Below are 18,687 nucleotides of genomic sequence, written 5' to 3'. Positions count from 1 at the left end.
GGGGCTCCCCTACTATGAGCTGAAATTACAAAAGAGCTGAGATCACTGAGGCGGTGTTAACTAGTGGGGGAGCCTGAAGCTATAACGCTAAGCGGCTGGCAGAGCAGCTAGCAGAGTGGAGCCTTGTGGGACAGTTGGAGTGGCGCTGAGCGACTCACAGGTTGGTGAGTGGAGCGGCTGGAGGAGCAGCTAACAGAACAGAGCCTTGTGGGAGCGGCCCAAGGGACGGCTGGAGCGGAGCGGAGCGGCTCACAGGTCGGTGAGCGGAGCGGAGCAGCGCGGTGCGGCACAGCTCACAGGTCGGTGAGCGGAGCGGAGCGGCGCGGAGCGGCACGGCTCACAGGTCGGTGAGCGGAGCGGAGCAGCGCGGTGCGGCACGGCTCACAGGTCGGTGAGCGGAGCGGAGCGGAGCAGCGCGGTGCGGCACGGCTCACAGGTCGGTGAGCGGAGCGGAGCGGAGCAGCGCGGTGCGGCACGGCTCACAGGTCGGTGAGCGGAGCGGAGCGGAGCGGCGCGGAGCGGCACGGCTCACAGGTCGGTGAGCGGAGCGGAGCAGCTGCCAGAGCAGTTCGTGGGACGGCAGGAGTGGGACTGCGGGTGGAGTGGAGCAGTTCGTGGTGAAGGCTGGGTGGAACCCCACGGAGAAGCAGCCGGTTGGCCTCGGATCACGTAAGGTGCCCCTTAACACACTGCTCACACCCCCCCTTTTGAACTCTGGGGCTGCACTGATCAGGGACAGAGACTTTGGGGGGTTGTCGGACTTTTGGGACTTTGGTGATTCTTGGGTCGCTGGTTCCAAGAACCAACGGGAGAGGACACGGCCCAATTTGCTGGGGTGGGTCTTCGCTCATGGTTTGGTCTATGAACTCTAGTTGTGGTGTTTTTCCAATTTAATGCTGATGTCGTTTACCTCATGTTATTAAACATTTTCTGTTACACTCAGACTCCGTGCTTGCGAGAGGGGAAGTATTGCCTCTTAGAGGCACCCAGGGGGTGGTATGTAATTGTCCCAGGTCACTGGGTGGGGGCTCGAGCCGGTTTTGCACTGTGTTATTGAAGCGGAACCCCTAGATACAGAACCCGGCCCTTGTTGCTGCCAACTTAGATGGGCAGAAGGGTTACATTTTTGGGGGCTCGTCCGGGATCCCCTGGGTCAGTACCCCTCGCAAGCACCAGTTGAGTGTCCCACTGCATTGGGAAACAATTGTGTTTATATTTTGAGGAAATTATTGTTTGTATAATGGCTAATATGTCAGGTTTGTTGGGCCCCGGCCCTGTAGCCTCTAGCTCAGGGGCCGCAGCCTCAGCTAATGATTGGGCAAAAGCACTGGGGCAAATATTGGAAAAGGTTGTGTTGTCCCATGCTAGGTCAAACTCTTGTCGTGAGTTAAGGTTATTTGCTGGGGCAGAGGAGTTCGAACCCTGGTTGGAGCATACCACTGAAATGCTGCAGGAGTGGGCCGTACCTGATGCAGAAAAGCGAAGATGTCTAATAGAGAGCCTTAGTGGCCCAGCATTAGATGTGATTCGCACCCTGAAGCTCATTGACCCTGGGGTCAGTGTGAAGGACTGCCTGGAAGCCCTTGATCATACCTTTGGGAGTGTAGAGGGCCCTGAAGACAGTTACTGTAAGTTCCTTAATTCCCGACAGCAAATGGGCGAGAAGATTTCAGCCTATATACAGAGGCTGGAGAGACTGCTTCAGAGAGCTGTCATGAGGGGTGCAGTGACTGCTGAACAGATGGATCGGACCAGACTGGTTCAAATTGTAAGAGGAGCTCAGTATCAGAACCCGATTCTACTCCATCTCCGGCTAAGAGAACGACGGGAACATCCCCCAAGTTATTCCCAGCTGATAAAGGAGATCAGAGAAGAGGAAGAAAGGCAGGCTGCCAGCGAGTTTTGGGAAGCCCAAACATTGGAGCCAGCCGGCACAACACCACTGCAAACGGCCAGTGTACTGATGGTGAGCACCACAGAGGAACTTGCCCAACAAGTGCAGGTCCTGACAGAACGGATAGCTGAACTGCAAAGCACCATTGACCGAGCTAAGACTTCCAGGAATAAGGAGCCTCTGACTGTGGCGATGGAGAAGTCAGCATTTAGAGCCACCATCCCATCTGGGCGAAGGGGGAAAGGACAATTCTTCTGCTACCGATGTGGTCAGGATGGACACAGTGCTGCCAAGTGCCATAATAAAGAAAACCCCTCCTTAGTGTATGGAAAGCTGAGGATCAGTTGGGAGAGATCCGGTAGTTGCCAGAGGGGACGGGGACCACCCAGGCCTGCAGGATTTGAAGATTCCCCCAGAAAAGACCGTCCAGCTGGGATCCCCGCAGGACTGATAGGACCTCGAGCAGAGGTCATGGTGAAGATTGAAGGGGAGGAGTGTAAAGCCGTGCTTGACACTGGATCTCAAGTGACTATTATATTTCAGTCATTCTACCAACAAATGCTTAGGCACCTGCCTATACAGCCACTGACTGGCGTTGGTCTGTGTGGCCTCAGCATGGATGAATACCCCTACCAAGGGTATGTCATAGTGCACCTGGAATTCCCAGAGGAGGTTGCTGGGGTAAGAGAAGAGGTGGACACAGCTGCATTAATATGCCCTGACCCTAAAGGGACCTCTGATGTGTCTGTGCTGATAGGGACCAACTCCAGTCTCTTCAAGGTGCTCGCGGATTACTGCAGACGACGGGCTGGGGACCAGTACCTGAATACCCTGATGATCCATACGCTTTGTGCTGAAGCCTATAGGAAGATTGAGGGTGCTAAAAAGGAGACATCTGAGCTACCGATTGGGGCACTGAAGTACATGGGCACAACCCCCTTAGTAGTGCCTGCAAGGACGGAGCAAGAAGTGCTTGTCATGAGTACTCGGCTGAAAGGCAGTAAAGGGACATTAGCAATGGTAGAGCAGCCAGTTGAAGGAGAGCTCCCAGAAGGAGTGCTGGTCCCCAGTGGAGTCATAACCCTACCTTCTGAAGCCCAAGAAAAGGTGACTATACTGATTGCTAATGAAACAAGTCGAGATGTTGTTGTGAAGCAAGGACAAAAGATAGCAGATCTCTTCGAGCCTGAATCAATTGTAAAACCCCAGTGTGAGACTCAAGTTCCGACAATAGACCCTGCAAAGTTTGACTTTGGAGATTCACCATTGTCCAAGGAGTGGAAAGATCGCCTGAGGAGGAAACTTTGTGAAAGATCCAAAGTGTTCTCATTGCGTGAGTGGGATGTGGGATGTGCGAAAGGAGTAGAGCACAACATCAGACTACATGACTCTCGACCTTTCAGGGAGAGATCTAGGAGGATTGCCCTCTCCGAGATGGAAGATGTGCGACAACATCTTCAGGAGCTGGCTGCGAATGGCATCATTACAGAGTCCCGCAGTCCATACGCCTCACCCATTGTGGTGGTCCGTAAAAAGAATGGGAAAATCCGGATGTGTATTGACTACCGCACCCTAAACCGCCGTACTGTGGTTGACCAGTACACAATGCCCCGAGTCCAAGATGCCTTAGACTGTTTGCTGGGAAGCCAGTGGTTCTCTGTGTTGGATCTTCGGAGTGGATACTACCAGATCCCTCTGGGTGAAGAAGATAAGGAGAAGACAGCCTTCATCTGCCCATTAGGGTTTTATCAGTTTGAACGCATGCCCCAAGGGATTTCTGGAGCACCTGCCACATTTCAACGTCTTATGGAGAAAGTTGTGGGAGACATGAATTTACTGCAAGTGTTAGTTTATTTGGATGACCTGATTGTGTTTGGAAGAACCTTGGAGGAGCATGAAGAAAGACTTCTTAAAGTGCTTGATAGGTTAGAGGATTATGGTTTGAAGCTTTCAATTGACAAATGCCAGCTCTGCAGGACCTCAGTGAAGTATGTGGGGCACATCGTGTCCCAAGAGGGTGTGAGTACTGATCCCGATAAAATAGAAGCCCTCACTACATGGCCATGTCCAAGTAACTACAGAGAACTCAAGACCTTTCTTGGGTTTAGTGGCTACTACCGCAGATTTGTGAAGAACTATGCTACGATTGTAAAACCTCTGAATGATCTTACCAGGGGATACCAGTCCAGCAGGAACAAACCTAAGACCAAGAATAAGGGGAGGTCCCCAAAGCCTCCTGTGCAGAGACACTATGGCCCCTTCGAACCATTTGGGCCACGGTGGGATGAGAGATGTGAAAGGGCTTTTAGAGAAATCATTACATGCCTAACTCATGCTCCGGTCCTAGTCTTTGCTGACCCAAGCAAGCCATTTATCCTGCATACTGATGCCAGTTTGGAGGGTCTGGGAGCAGTACTGTACCAGGAAGTGGAAGGAAGACGTAAACCTGTAGCCTTTGCCAGCCGAGGACTGTCTGACAGTGAAACTCGCTATCCCATCCACAAGCTGGAGTTCTTGGCCTTGAAATGGGCCATCACTGAGAAATTTCGAGACTACTTGTATGGTGCTCAGTTCCAGGTGTGGACAGACAACAACCCATTGACTTATGTGTTAACAAGTGCTAAGTTGGATGCTACAGGGCAGAGATGGGTGGCCGCCTTGGCTAGCTATGAGTTCAGCATTCAATACCGATCAGGGAGAAGCAATGTAGATGCAGATGCATTGTCCCGGCGTCCGCAGGCACCAGAAGTGGCTATGATACCCGTGGATGGAGTGAGGGCTATTTGCAGTGTGAGTCGCCGAGAGCCAGAGGCCCATGAGAGTCTTCATGGATGTGTTGCTGAAGCTTTGGGCCTGCCCCCTGACTGCGTGCCTTCTGCTTCTGTGAACTATATTGCATTGGACCAATCTCCCTTGCCCGTGCTCAATGCGGCTGACTGGCAGGAAGCCCAGCTGCAAGATATTGACATTCGTGATACACTACTTGCCAAAAGGGAGGGGCGAAGCCCAGCTGCGGTTGTCCCTCCTAACCCGGAGGGTAAACTACTATTGAGAGAATGGACCAAACTAAAACTGATCCAGGGAGTGTTACATCGAATGACCACCGACCCTTTACAAAAGCAACGAGCACAACTAGTGCTGCCAAAAGAGTACAGAGCCCTGGCCATGAGGGCCCTGCATGATGACTTTGGACATTTAGGGATGGAGAGGACCCTGGAACTTCTTCGTAGTAGATTCTATTGGCCCCGGATGGCTGAAGATGTTCGTAGGAAATGTGAGACTTGCGCTCGATGTGTTCAAAGGAAAACTCTGCCCACGAGGGCTGCATATCTCAAGAACATCACCAGCACCAAACCTTTGGAACTGGTATGCATCGATTTCTTGTCTTTAGAAGTAGACAAGAGGAATATTGGGAACATTCTAGTAGTGACTGACCATTATACACGATATGCGCAGGCATATCCCACGCGTGATCAGAGGGCCACCACTGTTGCTCGAGTACTGTGGGAGAAATATTTCTCAGTTTATGGATTTCCAGCCCGGATACACTCGGATCAGGGGCGGGACTTTGAGAGTCATCTTCTGAAGGAGGTGCTGAGGATAGCGGGAATTAAGAAGTCTAGAACAACGCCTTATCACCCGCAAGGTGATCCTCAGCCAGAGAGGTTCAACCGAACCCTATTAGATATGTTGGGGACTTTGCGACCAGAGCAGAAAGCAACCTGGAGCCAACATGTTGCATATCTGGTGCACGCCTACAATGCCACAAAGAATGATGCTACAGGAGTCACCCCATATCTCTTAATGTTTGGACGAGAACCAAGATTACCCATAGACCTGTGCTTTGGTGTATCAGAGGATGGAGATAGCTATGAAACTCATCAGCAATATGTATCCCGACTGAGAGAAAAGCTGCGGGATGCTTATCACTTAGCTACATCTGCGGCTCGGAAGAATGCAGACCGCAACAAACATCGATATGATGCTAGGGTACGTCTGCAAGAACTCCAGCCGGGGGACAGAGTTCTGCTGCGAAATTTGGGTATTGCTGGCAAACACAAGATAGCCGACAGATGGAAGGCAATACCTTACTTGGTGATGGAAAAGCTAGGAGACCTGCCGGTCTACAAGATCAAACCTGAAGAGGGTCCAGGGCAGACAAAGACAGTGCATAGAAACCTTTTGCTCCCTGTGGGGGAATTGGTAGGCACCCCGTATGAGATGGGCCACAACAGGGCAACTGGGCAGAACGAGGGTGCTGGACCAAAGCCGCCCTCCAACGTGGACAGCCAGCCCCCTGCAGCTAACCTACCCCCATGCAGCACATCTGAGAGTGAGTCTGAGGAGGAAGAAACAACCATGGTGTATCCTGGGATGGAGACAAGATTTCAGTCTCGATCGGCTGAATCAAAAGAGAGCTCCTCTTCTTCCACCCTAAACCCCATGGCAGAAGTATTTAGGCCCATTCCTGACACCCCTGAGCCACTGGTGGGACCCCCATGTGATGACACACCCAGGTTATTGGACAGTGGAGACATACAGGTGGAGGATGTCCTGGGCACCTTGGACCCTCCACTGTTAGAACTAGAAATGCAGGGGCCTATGCCAGTAGCAGAGGGACCCTCAAAGGAAACCTCTCCATCCATCGTTCAAGAGGCTGTCCCGCCCACCACGGCAACAGAAATTCTCAATAGACGAGACAGGGTAATAAGACCAGTAAAACGGTTGACTTATGATGCACCTGGGGTAACTAGTGAGGAACCAATATGTTTAGCACACAGGCTTGTGGAAGCTAAAGTGGGCTATCTGAGGCCCTTTGGAGGGAACCAGTGAGTTGTTATAATAGGGAGTGTGATTTGTCGGGACGACAAATTTTCGGCTGGGGGGAGGATGTAAGCAGAGTCAGGATGAGCTCTACCCTGACATCTGGTGGTGAATTATGGCGAGTGTGGAAAAGAACTCCAGGGGCTGATCTTGTTTGCATAGGCACACCCACTCGCCTGGCATGAAACAACAGCAACTCAAAGTGGTTACTTTGGCTGGTGTGGGATCCCCAGTTTCTCTGTTATTGGGGCAGGAAGAATAAAGTTTTGTTACCCTGATTCTGTGAATCAAGGCCAGTGGAACTGTGTATGACAGAAGGACTGAGTGAGTCATTCACCATTACCTAAGTAGCATGTGCTTGTCAAGGGGCATGGGTTACAAAACCCAGTGAATTGAGAGAGGATGGGGACAGGTATTTGTACCTGATGGTATGGGCCCTCTCTGAGGGGTTGAAACACCAATTGCACTACCTCCTCTCTCCATTGTTGAATATCAGAGCTAACTTTTGATTCCATTAGAAGTCTAGTTACAGACTGCTGAACTGAATTCACTTTGGGCCAGTGGTGCACTAGCACTGGGGCTCCCCTACTATGAGCTGAAATTACAAAAGAGCTGAGATCACTGAGGCGGTGTTAACTAGTGGGGGAGCCTGAAGCTATAACGCTAAGCGGCTGGCAGAGCAGCTAGCAGAGTGGAGCCTTGTGGGACAGTTGGAGTGGCGCTGAGCGACTCACAGGTTGGTGAGTGGAGCGGCTGGAGGAGCAGCTAACAGAACAGAGCCTTGTGGGAGCGGCCCAAGGGACGGCTGGAGCGGAGCGGAGCGGCTCACAGGTCGGTGAGCGGAGCGGAGCAGCGCGGTGCGGCACAGCTCACAGGTCGGTGAGCGGAGCGGAGCGGCGCGGAGCGGCACGGCTCACAGGTCGGTGAGCGGAGCGGAGCAGCGCGGTGCGGCACGGCTCACAGGTCGGTGAGCGGAGCGGAGCGGAGCAGCGCGGTGCGGCACGGCTCACAGGTCGGTGAGCGGAGCGGAGCGGAGCAGCGCGGTGCGGCACGGCTCACAGGTCGGTGAGCGGAGCGGAGCGGAGCGGCGCGGAGCGGCACGGCTCACAGGTCGGTGAGCGGAGCGGAGCAGCTGCCAGAGCAGTTCGTGGGACGGCAGGAGTGGGACTGCGGGTGGAGTGGAGCAGTTCGTGGTGAAGGCTGGGTGGAACCCCACGGAGAAGCAGCCGGTTGGCCTCGGATCACGTAAGGTGCCCCTTAACACACTGCTCACACCCCCCCTTTTGAACTCTGGGGCTGCACTGATCAGGGACAGAGACTTTGGGGGGTTGTCGGACTTTTGGGACTTTGGTGATTCTTGGGTCGCTGGTTCCAAGAACCAACGGGAGAGGACACGGCCCAATTTGCTGGGGTGGGTCTTCGCTCATGGTTTGGTCTATGAACTCTAGTTGTGGTGTTTTTCCAATTTAATGCTGATGTCGTTTACCTCATGTTATTAAACATTTTCTGTTACACTCAGACTCCGTGCTTGCGAGAGGGGAAGTATTGCCTCTTAGAGGCACCCAGGGGGTGGTATGTAATTGTCCCAGGTCACTGGGTGGGGGCTCGAGCCGGTTTTGCACTGTGTTATTGAAGCGGAACCCCTAGATACAGAACCCGGCCCTTGTTGCTGCCAACTTAGATGGGCAGAAGGGTTACAGATATTATTTAAATAAAAATACAACAAACCCATCCTGCAGCAAACCCCCATTCCAGCAGAACTCCATCCCCAACACAACCCAAAAGGCAGAATTTTCCCCACCAAAACTCAATTCCTCATAAATAATCAATCCCAACAGGATCCAACTTGTTCAACCATTCAGGAAAAACAGGTAGGTCTTGCAGTGTGCCCTGAAGGTCAACAATCCCTGACTATTTGGGACCCATGGCTGGAGTTTGTTCCACAGTTAAGGGTGCCTCATGGAGAACACACTACCACCAGTAGGGTGACCAGATGTCCCGATGTTATAGGGACAGTCCCAATTTTGGGGTCTTTTTCTTATATAGGCTCCTATTAGCCCCCCACCCCCTGTCCCGATTTTTCACACTTGCTGTCTGGTCACCCTAACCACCAGGCTCCTTTATATTAAATCAAAGGAAATCCATCTTACATGCTTTTGCTAACCAAAACTGCAGCAGTGGGGCATGGAGAGAGAAGGTCTTTCAAATAGACAGGTCTATAGTTATTTAGGGTTTTATGGGTCAAAACTAGAGATAATCTAAAAGATTTTTTTTCTGAAAAAATATTACTCTCATAATAATCTTCTAGTCATTACCTTTAACTAATCAGGATCATTGCAGCTTTACCTAGACTGACCATTAGACAGCTAGCTAGCTCTCATATATATCCCAGTCTCCAGGCCACGCCTTCAACAGTGCTTCAAAGTCAGGTGCAAAAGCAATATGATCTGAATGTTATCCGCATTCAGAAAACACTGCAGGCCACACCTCCTCACTAACCTTCCTAGCTGCCTACCTACACCTTGAACAGGGGAAGAGACAAGATGAATTCCTACAGAACCCCACAAGGCAGTGACCTTTGGGAGGAGAAGCAACTGCCCCACACCAGGCTCCAGAAATGCTCAGCAATGAAAGAATAAAGCCATTAAAGAACAGTCCCATCCACTCCTGCTACTGTCAATCACCAACACCTCATGATCAATGGTATCGAAGAGTTAACTATATATTAACTGCTTTTAAACCATCCTGAGGAAATCATCCACTAATGCCATCAGCATGGTTTCTCTCTTGTACTCTGGTTTGTTCCCAGACTAATAAGGATCAAGGAGATCTCAGGCCACAGGTAACTCAGTTGTCTCACCTCAACCCCTTCTGTGATCTTAACCAGAAATGGAAGACACTGTGCAGGCTGATAATTCACCAGACTGTCAACATCAGGCATTGGGGTTTTGAGCAAAGTTTTCACAATTGCCTCCTTAAGAGACAGTAGGACCCTGTCATCCCAAAAAGGATATTAACAAACTTCTCCAGAAGTGGACCAGCGTTTCTCTACTGGCCTTCTCCAGCCAGGAAGGACATGGATCCAGAGACCAGATTGTAGGATGAAGTTCCCCAAACACCTCTTCTACTTCAGTGAGCCAGAAAAGTTTGCATTTGTCCCCTTGAGAATCCCTTCTGAAGCCTTGAGAACAAGCATTACGCTCCAAATCTGCATGATTTTCATTGTAAAATAATCTGTAATTTCCTCACAGTAGGAGGGATTTGCATCAGCTACCAGGTGGAGATAACCTGGATTAACCAAGATGTCCACATCCTTAAACGAATCTGCTGATTGAGATTTTACAGATGCTAATAATAGGATGGAAAAGAGAAAAATTCTTCTTACGGGAGAATTTATTTTCCAGTCTTGTCTTCCTGGTGAATTTCATTCATGAGATTATTTATATTATACCATATTTCAATACAAATGGCAGAGAATCTATTTTTTCCCCATAGTCAGAGACACAGCTTTGCAGTTTTCCCTCGGCTGGTTCCAAGTATTCCAGCTGTGTCTTCAATGGTTTGAACAGATTTTTAAGAGAGCTCCAGTACAGAGTCAGCTGGGAGTAAGAGTTTAGAGTATGGGGAAAGGATATTTCTTTTTCTCCCTCAGTAAGGCTCCAGAGTTTGAATAGCTGATAGAAGCTTTGTCTTTCTGTCAAAGGGAGTTTCAAAGTGTTGCCAAAATTCATTATAGAAAAATATAAAAAGGGGAAATAAAAAAATCTATTTAAAGTGCAGTTGTGCTTACTGATGTTATTTTGCCACTTAACAAAATACACCACGGTCAGGGTGACTAAACAGGCACTATTAGTTTTTTTTATCATTATTATTAGACAAACTTTTATTTGCTTTGTGTGCCAGTGCTGATATGGAAATACATTTCCATCTATCCTCCACCCTTTCTTTAAATTTGAGATTTAATCCTTAGTATATTAGGCTATATAGAACTACAAACATTTTAATAATGTTTTACATATATATTTATAATCTTAGTTATCTTAAAGAACCTTTCTTGTCTGGGAACTGTAGCATTTTTAAATGACTGTGGACTAAAAACATGCTAAGTTGGGAACTTACGTTCTTAAAAAGAGAAAGACAGGGTCGATTAGGCAATATCTTTTATTGGACCAACTTCTTTGGTGGAAGGTACAAGCTTTTGAGCTACACAGAGCTCATTTACTGGACCAACTTCTGTTGGTGGAGCTCTGTGGAGCTCGAAAGCTCATGCCTTCAACCAACAGAAGTTGGTTCAATAAAAGATATTACCTCACCTACCTTGTCTCTCTCATATCCTGGGACTAAGACGGCTACAACATCTATGGAAAGTTTATTAAAAAGGATTTAGATTCTTGTTCCCACTTAATTCCAAAATACTCATTCAAAACCTCTTTCAGCTGGACACTGATGAAGCGTTAGAATGGCTGTACTTCTTTCATAAATAAGATATTATGCTAATTTTTATCTAGCCACTGGGCCTATGGATTAGCCACTGGGCCCATGCCCAGGGGCCCCTGGAAAGCCTGAAGCCCTGACTACCTGGGTGGGCAGGACAGGGGAAGACCCTGCGCCCCAACCCCGCTCCACAGTGGCAGCGCTGGGTGGGGGAGAGTCCCCTAGCAGCCCCCAGCCGAAACCACAGGACAGGGGAAGCCCCCATTCCCGCCCCCAGCAGTCACCAACCCATCCCCAGCTGAAGCGGTGGGATGGGGGGAAGCTCCCCGCAGCAGCCCCCATCCCTGGCAGAATCCCCTCTGTGGGGGAAGTCCCTCCCAGTGGCCCACAACCACCTCCCCAGCAGATGCTCCTGGGAAAAGGAATCCCCAGTACCCCCACCCAGCACCACCACAGAAGCTGTGGGGTGCAGGGGAAGCCCCCATGCCGACCCTGCTCTCTGGCAGAAGCACCAGGCGGGGTGGGAGACGCCCCAGAACCTCAACCATGGTCCCCTGCAGAAGAGCGGGGAGTGGCGGGGGAAGCCCAAGCACCCAGACCCCCGCTGAGGCCCTGGGACTGGAGGAGCTCTCACTCCCCACTGTTTCCCAGGCTGCGGGACAGAGCTTCTTCAGTCTTGGGACCGCAGTGGGGAGGGAGAGAGGCAGAAAGGAGCAAAAGGGGGTTGCGGGGCTGCAGTGGGGGGCCAAATGGAGGGGACCCTGGGTAAAACAGGGCAGGCCCCACCCCCAGGGGAAAGGGGCAGAAAGGAATGGGGCTGAGGACAGGGCCAAAGGCAGAAGGAGCGGAACGGGAGTGGGGCAACAGGCGGAAGGGGTGAGGAGGGGCCCCCACTTGCCCTGGCCCAGGGCACATTAATCCACCTCTGCTAGCAATATAGGTAGCTGCAATTTTACACACATGTAATTATCATCATAACTTACAGCACTAGATTTAAATATTAAAAAAATATTTTAAAAAATGGAAAGAATCCCTTGAAGTGTTTGTATACATCTCAATATGTGGAAACATTATCATGAGTGCAGCAAAGAAGTTTCAATGAATAGTTATTCAAATTTTAACCAAGCTCATTTGGGTTGTTTTTGCCCCATTTTCATGTGAGCTTTCTCCAAATATTCTGAGTAGTTTAGCAACAGAAATATTGCTAGAAATAATGAAATCTGAATTTATAAATGAGAGTATTCAACAATTAATCCAGATTCTAAGAATTTGCTACATAAATAATGGAACAGAAGCATAACATGTGATAGATATGTCCAAAAAAACTTACAAACACAGTTTGAATTTCATATATTGAATCTTTGTGCAGAGTGGCCCACAATTTACAAACCAAGAATTATTCACCAAAAATATGTAGTAAACAGTTCTGAGAAAATCCTTCTCAGCTGGTGAAAAAATTCCAAAGAGAAAAAGAAAAAATTATTAAGTACTTTTTAATTATGAATTATTTACTTAGCTCTAACTAGGATCCATACAGTAAAAAAATGAAAATTACAAAATTATAGAGTAAATTAAGGGCTTGATCCAAAGACTATAAAAATTGATGGAAAACTCCCATTTATTTAAATGGGCTTGGATCAGGCCCTAAGAGACTAGACAAGCAAGGAGAAGATTTTATTCTATGCAAATAAAACAGAATTTTGAGGAAAGATAGTCCTTGTCCTTAAATTTTTACTATTTTTTTCATCAGTAAATAATTTTTAGCACATTGCATTATTTTAGTATATCAGATTTGGCTGTGGTGTATATTGTTTGTTACATATCCCCTCTCTCTATTCCCTCACTGTTTTACATCCACTACATTAACGTTATTTACCGAGGGGGCAGATTCTCTGTAGTGGAACAAGGGAGGGGTGGAGGTAGGGTTGCCAACCCTCCAGGATTGTCCTAGAGTCTTCAGGAATTAAAGATTAATCTTTAATTAAAGATTATGTCATGTGATGAAACCTCCAGGAATACATCCAACCAAAATTGGTAACCCTAGGTCAGGGAGGGACTCCAGGCCAGCCTCAGGCCCTCTGACCAAAATGGCTGCTCTTCCTCTTGCAGTGGAGAGCAACAACCGGCCTACTTCCCTGGTCACAGGTCTCTCAGACTCAGTTCACAGGGGCCTGGCCAGCCCTGTGGAGGCTTTTCAGGGCCTGCCATTGGTCCCCAGCATGCCCGCCAAGATCCTGCTCCAGGCTCAGTGTGTCCCTCCAGCACAGCCACAGTAGGCTGTCTCCGTCCCAATTTCTGTCTCTCTGCTGTTCGCTGTGGGAGCTTCATCTTTGAAGCCCCCAAGCTGGCAGGGACTACATATGGATTCTTCTTTCCTCTGTCATCTTACAGGCCCCTGTGCAGTAAATACTATACCACTATTCCCTTTTAAATTCATGTCACTGAATTGCTCTGTTTCACAAATCCAATCCCAGCTTATCTTAAAACGTTGCTTTCCTTTATTTCTAAACTCACCAATAGTCTTTCTATGGGAATGTCTACACTACGGGATTAATCCGAATTTAGATAATTCGGATTTGAGAAACAGGTTGTATAAAGTTGAAATGAGTGCGGCCACACTAGCACAGTAATTCGGTGGTGTGCGTCCAAGTACCGGGGCTAGCGTCGATTTCTGCACCGTTGCACTGTGGGTAGCAATTCCATAGCTATCCCATAGTTCCCGCAGTCTCCCGCGCCCATTGGGATTGTGGGTTAAGATCCCAGTGCCTGATGGGACAAAAAACATCGTCGCAGGTGGTTCTGGGTACAGCCTCACTTCCTCCCTCCCTCCCTCCCTGCATGAAAGCAACGGACGGCAGACAACCATTTTCGCGCCTTTTTTCCTGGGTGGGTGAACACTGCAGACTCCATACCACGGCAAGCATGGAGCCCGCTGAGGTCAAGACAGCACTCATGAATATTGCAAACACCTCGCGCGTTCTCGTGGAGTTTATGCTCAGCCAGGACCAGAAAAACGAGGCGAGGAGGCAGCGGCGGCGGCAGCGCAGCGACAAGCATGATGAGGACATGGACACGGACACGGACACAGAATTCAGTGAAACCACAGGCCCCGGTGCTTTGGAGATCATGTTGTTAATGGGGCAGATTCTATCCATGGAACGCCGATTCTGGGCAAGGGAAACAAGCACAGACTGGTGGGACCGCATAGTGTTGCAGGTCTGGGACGATTCCCAGTGGCTGCGGAACTTTCGCATGCGTAAGGGCACTTTCATGGAACTTTGTGACTTGCTGTCTCCTGCCCTGAAACGCCAGAATACCAAGATGAGAGCAGCCCTCACAGTTGAGAAGCGCGTGGCGATAGCCCTGTGGAAGCTTGCAACGCCAGACAGCTACCGGTCAGTCGGGAATCAATTTGGAGTGGGCAAATCTACTGTGGGGGCTGCTGTGATGCAAGTAGCCAAAGCAATCACTCAGGTGCTGCTACGAAAGTTAGTGACTCTGGGAAATGTGCAGGCTATAGTGGATGGTTTTGCTGCAATGGGATTCCCTAACTGTGGTGGGGCAATAGACGGAACCCATATCCCTATCTTGGCACCGGAGCACCAAGCCACCGAGTACATAAACCGCAAGGGGTACTTTTCAATGGTGCTGCAAGCACTTGTGGATCACAAGGGACGTTTCACCAACATCAACGCGGGCTGGGCGGGAAGGGTTCATGACGCTCGCGTCTTCAGGAACACTACTCTGTTTAAAGGGCTGCAGCAAGGGACTTACTTTCCGGACCAGAAAATAACCGTTGGGGATGTTGAAATGCCCATAGTTATTCTTGGGGACCCAGCCTACCCCTTAATGCCATGGCTTATGAAGCCATACACAGGCAGCCTGGACAGGAGTCAGGAGCTGTTTAACTACAGGCTAAGCAAGTGCAGAATGGTGGTAGAATGTGCATTTGGCCGTTTAAAAGGTCGCTGGCGTTCATTATTGACTCGCTCTGACCTCAGCCAAAGAAATCTCCCCATTGTTATTTCTGCTTGCTGTGTGCTCCACAATCTCTGTGAAAGTAAGGGGGAGACCTTTATGGCGGGGTGGGAGGCTGAGGCAAATCGCCTGGCTGCTGATTACGCGCAGCCAGACACCAGGGCGATTAGAAGATCACACCATGAAGCGCTGTGCATCAGAGAAGCTTTGAAAACCAGTTTCATGGCTGGCCAGGCTACCGTGTGAAATATCTGTTTGTTTCTCCTTCATGAAAACCCTCCCCCTTTACTGACTGATTTTCTGTAAGGAACCCACCCTGCCCCTTCCCCCATCTTTCTTTCAAACCAAATAAAGTCACTATCATTTAAAAATCATTTATTCTTTATTAATAGATTAGAAAAAGAGGGAGGGAACCCGGGTGGTATTTGGGAGGAGGATTGCTGGGAAGGAAAAAGCCACAAAGAAAAGGTTAAAAAAATGACAGCCTTTTGCTTGGGCTGTCTACTGGGGTGGAATGGGAAGGTGTACGGAGCCTCCCCCCCCGCGTTCTTACACGTCTGGGTGAGGAGGATACGGAACATGGGGAGGGGGGAGGGTGGAACAGGGGCTGAAGCGGCAGTCTGTTTTCCAGCAGCCGTTCCTGAACCTCCACCAGACGCCGGAGCAGCCCCAGCGTTGCATCCTTCATCCTCTGGTCTTCCTGCCGCCATCTCTCATCTCGATCGTCCCTCCTCTCCTCACGTTGGTCCCTCCTCTCCTCACGTTGGTCCCTCCTCTCCTCACGTTCACTGACTTCTTTCCTATACTTTGAAACTGTTTCCTTCCACTCATTCAGATGAGCTCTGTCACTCCTGCTGGATTGCATAATTTCAGAAAACATGTCCTCCCGCGTCTTCTTCTTACGACGCCTTATCTGTGATAACCTTCGGGATGGAGGAGGGAGGCTTGAGGAATTTGCAGCTGCTGTAGGGAGGGGAAAAAAGAGAGAATTGTTTTAAAAGCTACATTTTGCAGAACAATGCTTATACTCTTTCACGGTGACCAACACTGTTCACATTACATAGCACATGTGATTTCTGTGCAAGGTCGCATTTTGCCTCTTAATGCTGAGTGCCTGTGGCTTTGCTGCTAGAGATCACAGGTCTGGGCAACAGAATTCGGCTTGCATGCGGCCATGGTAAGCCATTGTTTTACAGCTTCTGTACCCTCCTTTCCCACATACCAAGCATAGCCTGTAGAGTGCTGCAGAAGCCTGGCCAATCTCAGCCAGTTGGGGGGGGGGGCAGTGTGGGGGGGCTTGTCTGGGCCCCTTCAGGCAAGTAGAGTGCTGCGGTTTTTCTGTTAACATTCAGCAGCACCAGAAAACAAACTAACCCCTCCCCGCCATGAATTCTCTGGGATGATCACGGTACCCCTCCCCCCACCGCGTGGCTGGTATCAGGGAAGATCCCTGCAGGCACCAAACTACACCCCCCCCCCCGCCGCCGACCCCCCCCCTCGCCATGAATTCTCTGGGATGATCACGGTACCCTCCCCCCACCGCATGGCTGGTAACAGGGAAGATCCCTGCTAGCCAAACGCGAAAAACTCAGGGCCAATTTCCCATCTGCGCTTGGCTAACTGCAGGGAAGGATTTATTTTCCGCCACAGGCAAACAGCCCAGTAGGAACGGCCACCTCTGTCCCCTTAATTAAGTTCCCGTATTTCAACCAGGTTACCAGGAGTGATATCACTCTCCTGAGGATTACACAACAAGATAAAGAACGGATGTTGCTTGAATGCCAGCAAACACCGGGACCATACGCTGCCAGGCTTTGTCAGGCAATGATACCAGATTACTTGCTGCAAGCATGGCGTGGTCAAGTGTCCTACCATGGAGGAGGGAATAAGGATGCACTGCCCAGAAACCTTCTGGCAAGGCTTTCGGAGTACCTCCAGGAGAGCTTCATGGAGATGTCCCTGGAGGATTTCCGCTCCATCCCCAGACACGTTAACAGACTTTTCCAGTAGCTGAACTGACCGCGAATGCAAAGTCAGGCAAAGTAATCATTAAAAACCGTTTGCTTTTAAAACAAGTTTTATATTTTAAAAGGTAAACTCACCTGAGGTCCCTTCCATGGGGTCAGAGTCTTGGGTACTGGCTTGGGAGGCTTGGGAGGGTACTTCAGTCAGGGTGATAAAAAGATCCTGGCTGTTGGGGAGAATGGAGTGCTGTGTGCTCTCTGCAAGCTCATCCTCCTCCTCCTCCTCCTCCTCTACCCCATCGGCAGAATCCTCAGGCGTCGAGACTATCCCCGACCCAGAATCCACGAACAAAGGTGGGGTAGTGGTGGCAGCCCCCCCTAGAATTGCATGCAGCTCGGCGTAGTAGCGGCATGTCCGCGGCTCTGACCCGGAGCGACCGTTTGCCTCCTTTGTTTTTTGATAGGCTTGTCTGAGCTCCTTGACCTTCACGCGGCACTGCTCAGAGTCCCTATTGTGGCCTCTCTCCATCATGCCCTTGGAAATTTTTTCAAAAGTTTTTGCATTTCGTCTTTTAGAACGAAGTTCTGCAAGCACTGAATCCTCTCCCCATACAGCGATCAGATCCAGTACCTCCCTCACGGTCCATGCTGGTGCTCTTTTTCGATTATCAGCCTGCATGGTTACCTGTGCTGATGAGGTATCTGTGGTCACCTGTGTTCTCCACGCTGGGCAAACAGGAAATGAAGTTCAAATGTTCGCGGGGCTTTTCCTGTCTACCTGGCCAGTGCATCCGAGTTCGGATTGCTGTCCAGAGCGGTCACAATGATGCACTGTGGGATAGCTCCCGGAGGCCAATACCATCGAATTGCGGCCACACTAACCCTAATTCGAATTGCTAAAATCGATTTTGGCGCTACTCCGCTCGTTGGGGTGGAGTACAGAAATCGATTTAAAGGGCCCTTTACATCGAATTAAATGGCGTCGTTGTGTGGACGGTTACAGGGTTAATTCGAATTAAAGCTGATAAATCCGAATTAAAGTCGTAGTGTAGACCAGGCCTCTGACTCAGATGATGTTTGAAAGCTAGTAGTCAGGACAGAAACTGCTCCAAGGCACCTTACAATAAACTCCTCAGAGACCTGTGTTTACTTCCTGTATCTCCAAATCCCTTGTCACCTCATTTCCAGTACAGTCAGACAGTGCTTAATTTGTAATGAAAGAGGTGATGGAGCTCAAGCAATTTTTTAATATTCATAACTGATGAAGCAAGGCCAGAGGTGCTAGGGCTATGAACTGCCAAGCTTAGAGATACCAGCCCTGGCACAATTAAGTACTGCAGTCAGCCCTAAGCATTCAAGAATCCTGACTTACAACCCCAAAAAACATGCAATTGCGCCAAAATTAAGATTTATGTATTTTTTTGTTATCTAGTGTTTGAACTCTCCCTTTTCACTCCAATGTGCATGTAACAGTTACAGGTTGAAAATTTAAATTTCAATGCATACAAAACACACACATACAAAAAATGCAGTTCCCACCGCCACCACTGCACAGAGTCCTACCCACTCCCTAGGTCTCCTTTACAAGGCTCC

General features: G+C 49.6%; 2 protein-coding genes across 2 annotated transcripts in view; one reads left to right on the top strand and one right to left on the bottom strand.

Annotated features, from left to right (window-relative positions):
• GPR158 (G protein-coupled receptor 158) overlaps positions 1-18,687 on the bottom strand; it is a 336,112-nt gene that overhangs the window by 218,940 nt on the left and 98,485 nt on the right. The window lies entirely within an intron of this gene.
• On the top strand, positions 1,302-6,960 carry LOC128832968 (uncharacterized). Its single transcript, XM_054020722.1, has one exon. It carries the CDS (start codon positions 1,445-1,447, stop codon positions 6,725-6,727), a length of 5,283 nt encoding a protein of 1,760 aa, XP_053876697.1. The 5' UTR covers positions 1,302-1,444; the 3' UTR covers positions 6,728-6,960.

The sequence above is a fragment of the Malaclemys terrapin genome, chromosome 2 (assembly GCF_027887155.1).
Source record: "Malaclemys terrapin pileata isolate rMalTer1 chromosome 2, rMalTer1.hap1, whole genome shotgun sequence".
Classification (NCBI taxonomy): domain Eukaryota; kingdom Metazoa; phylum Chordata; order Testudines; family Emydidae; genus Malaclemys; species Malaclemys terrapin.
This window is presented reverse-complemented; position numbering and strand designations above follow the sequence as displayed.

Coding starts and splice junctions, on each gene's coding strand:
- LOC128832968 (XM_054020722.1), top strand. CDS start 1,445: ATGCTGCAGGAGTGGGCCGTACCTGATGCAGAAAAGCGAAGATGTCTA.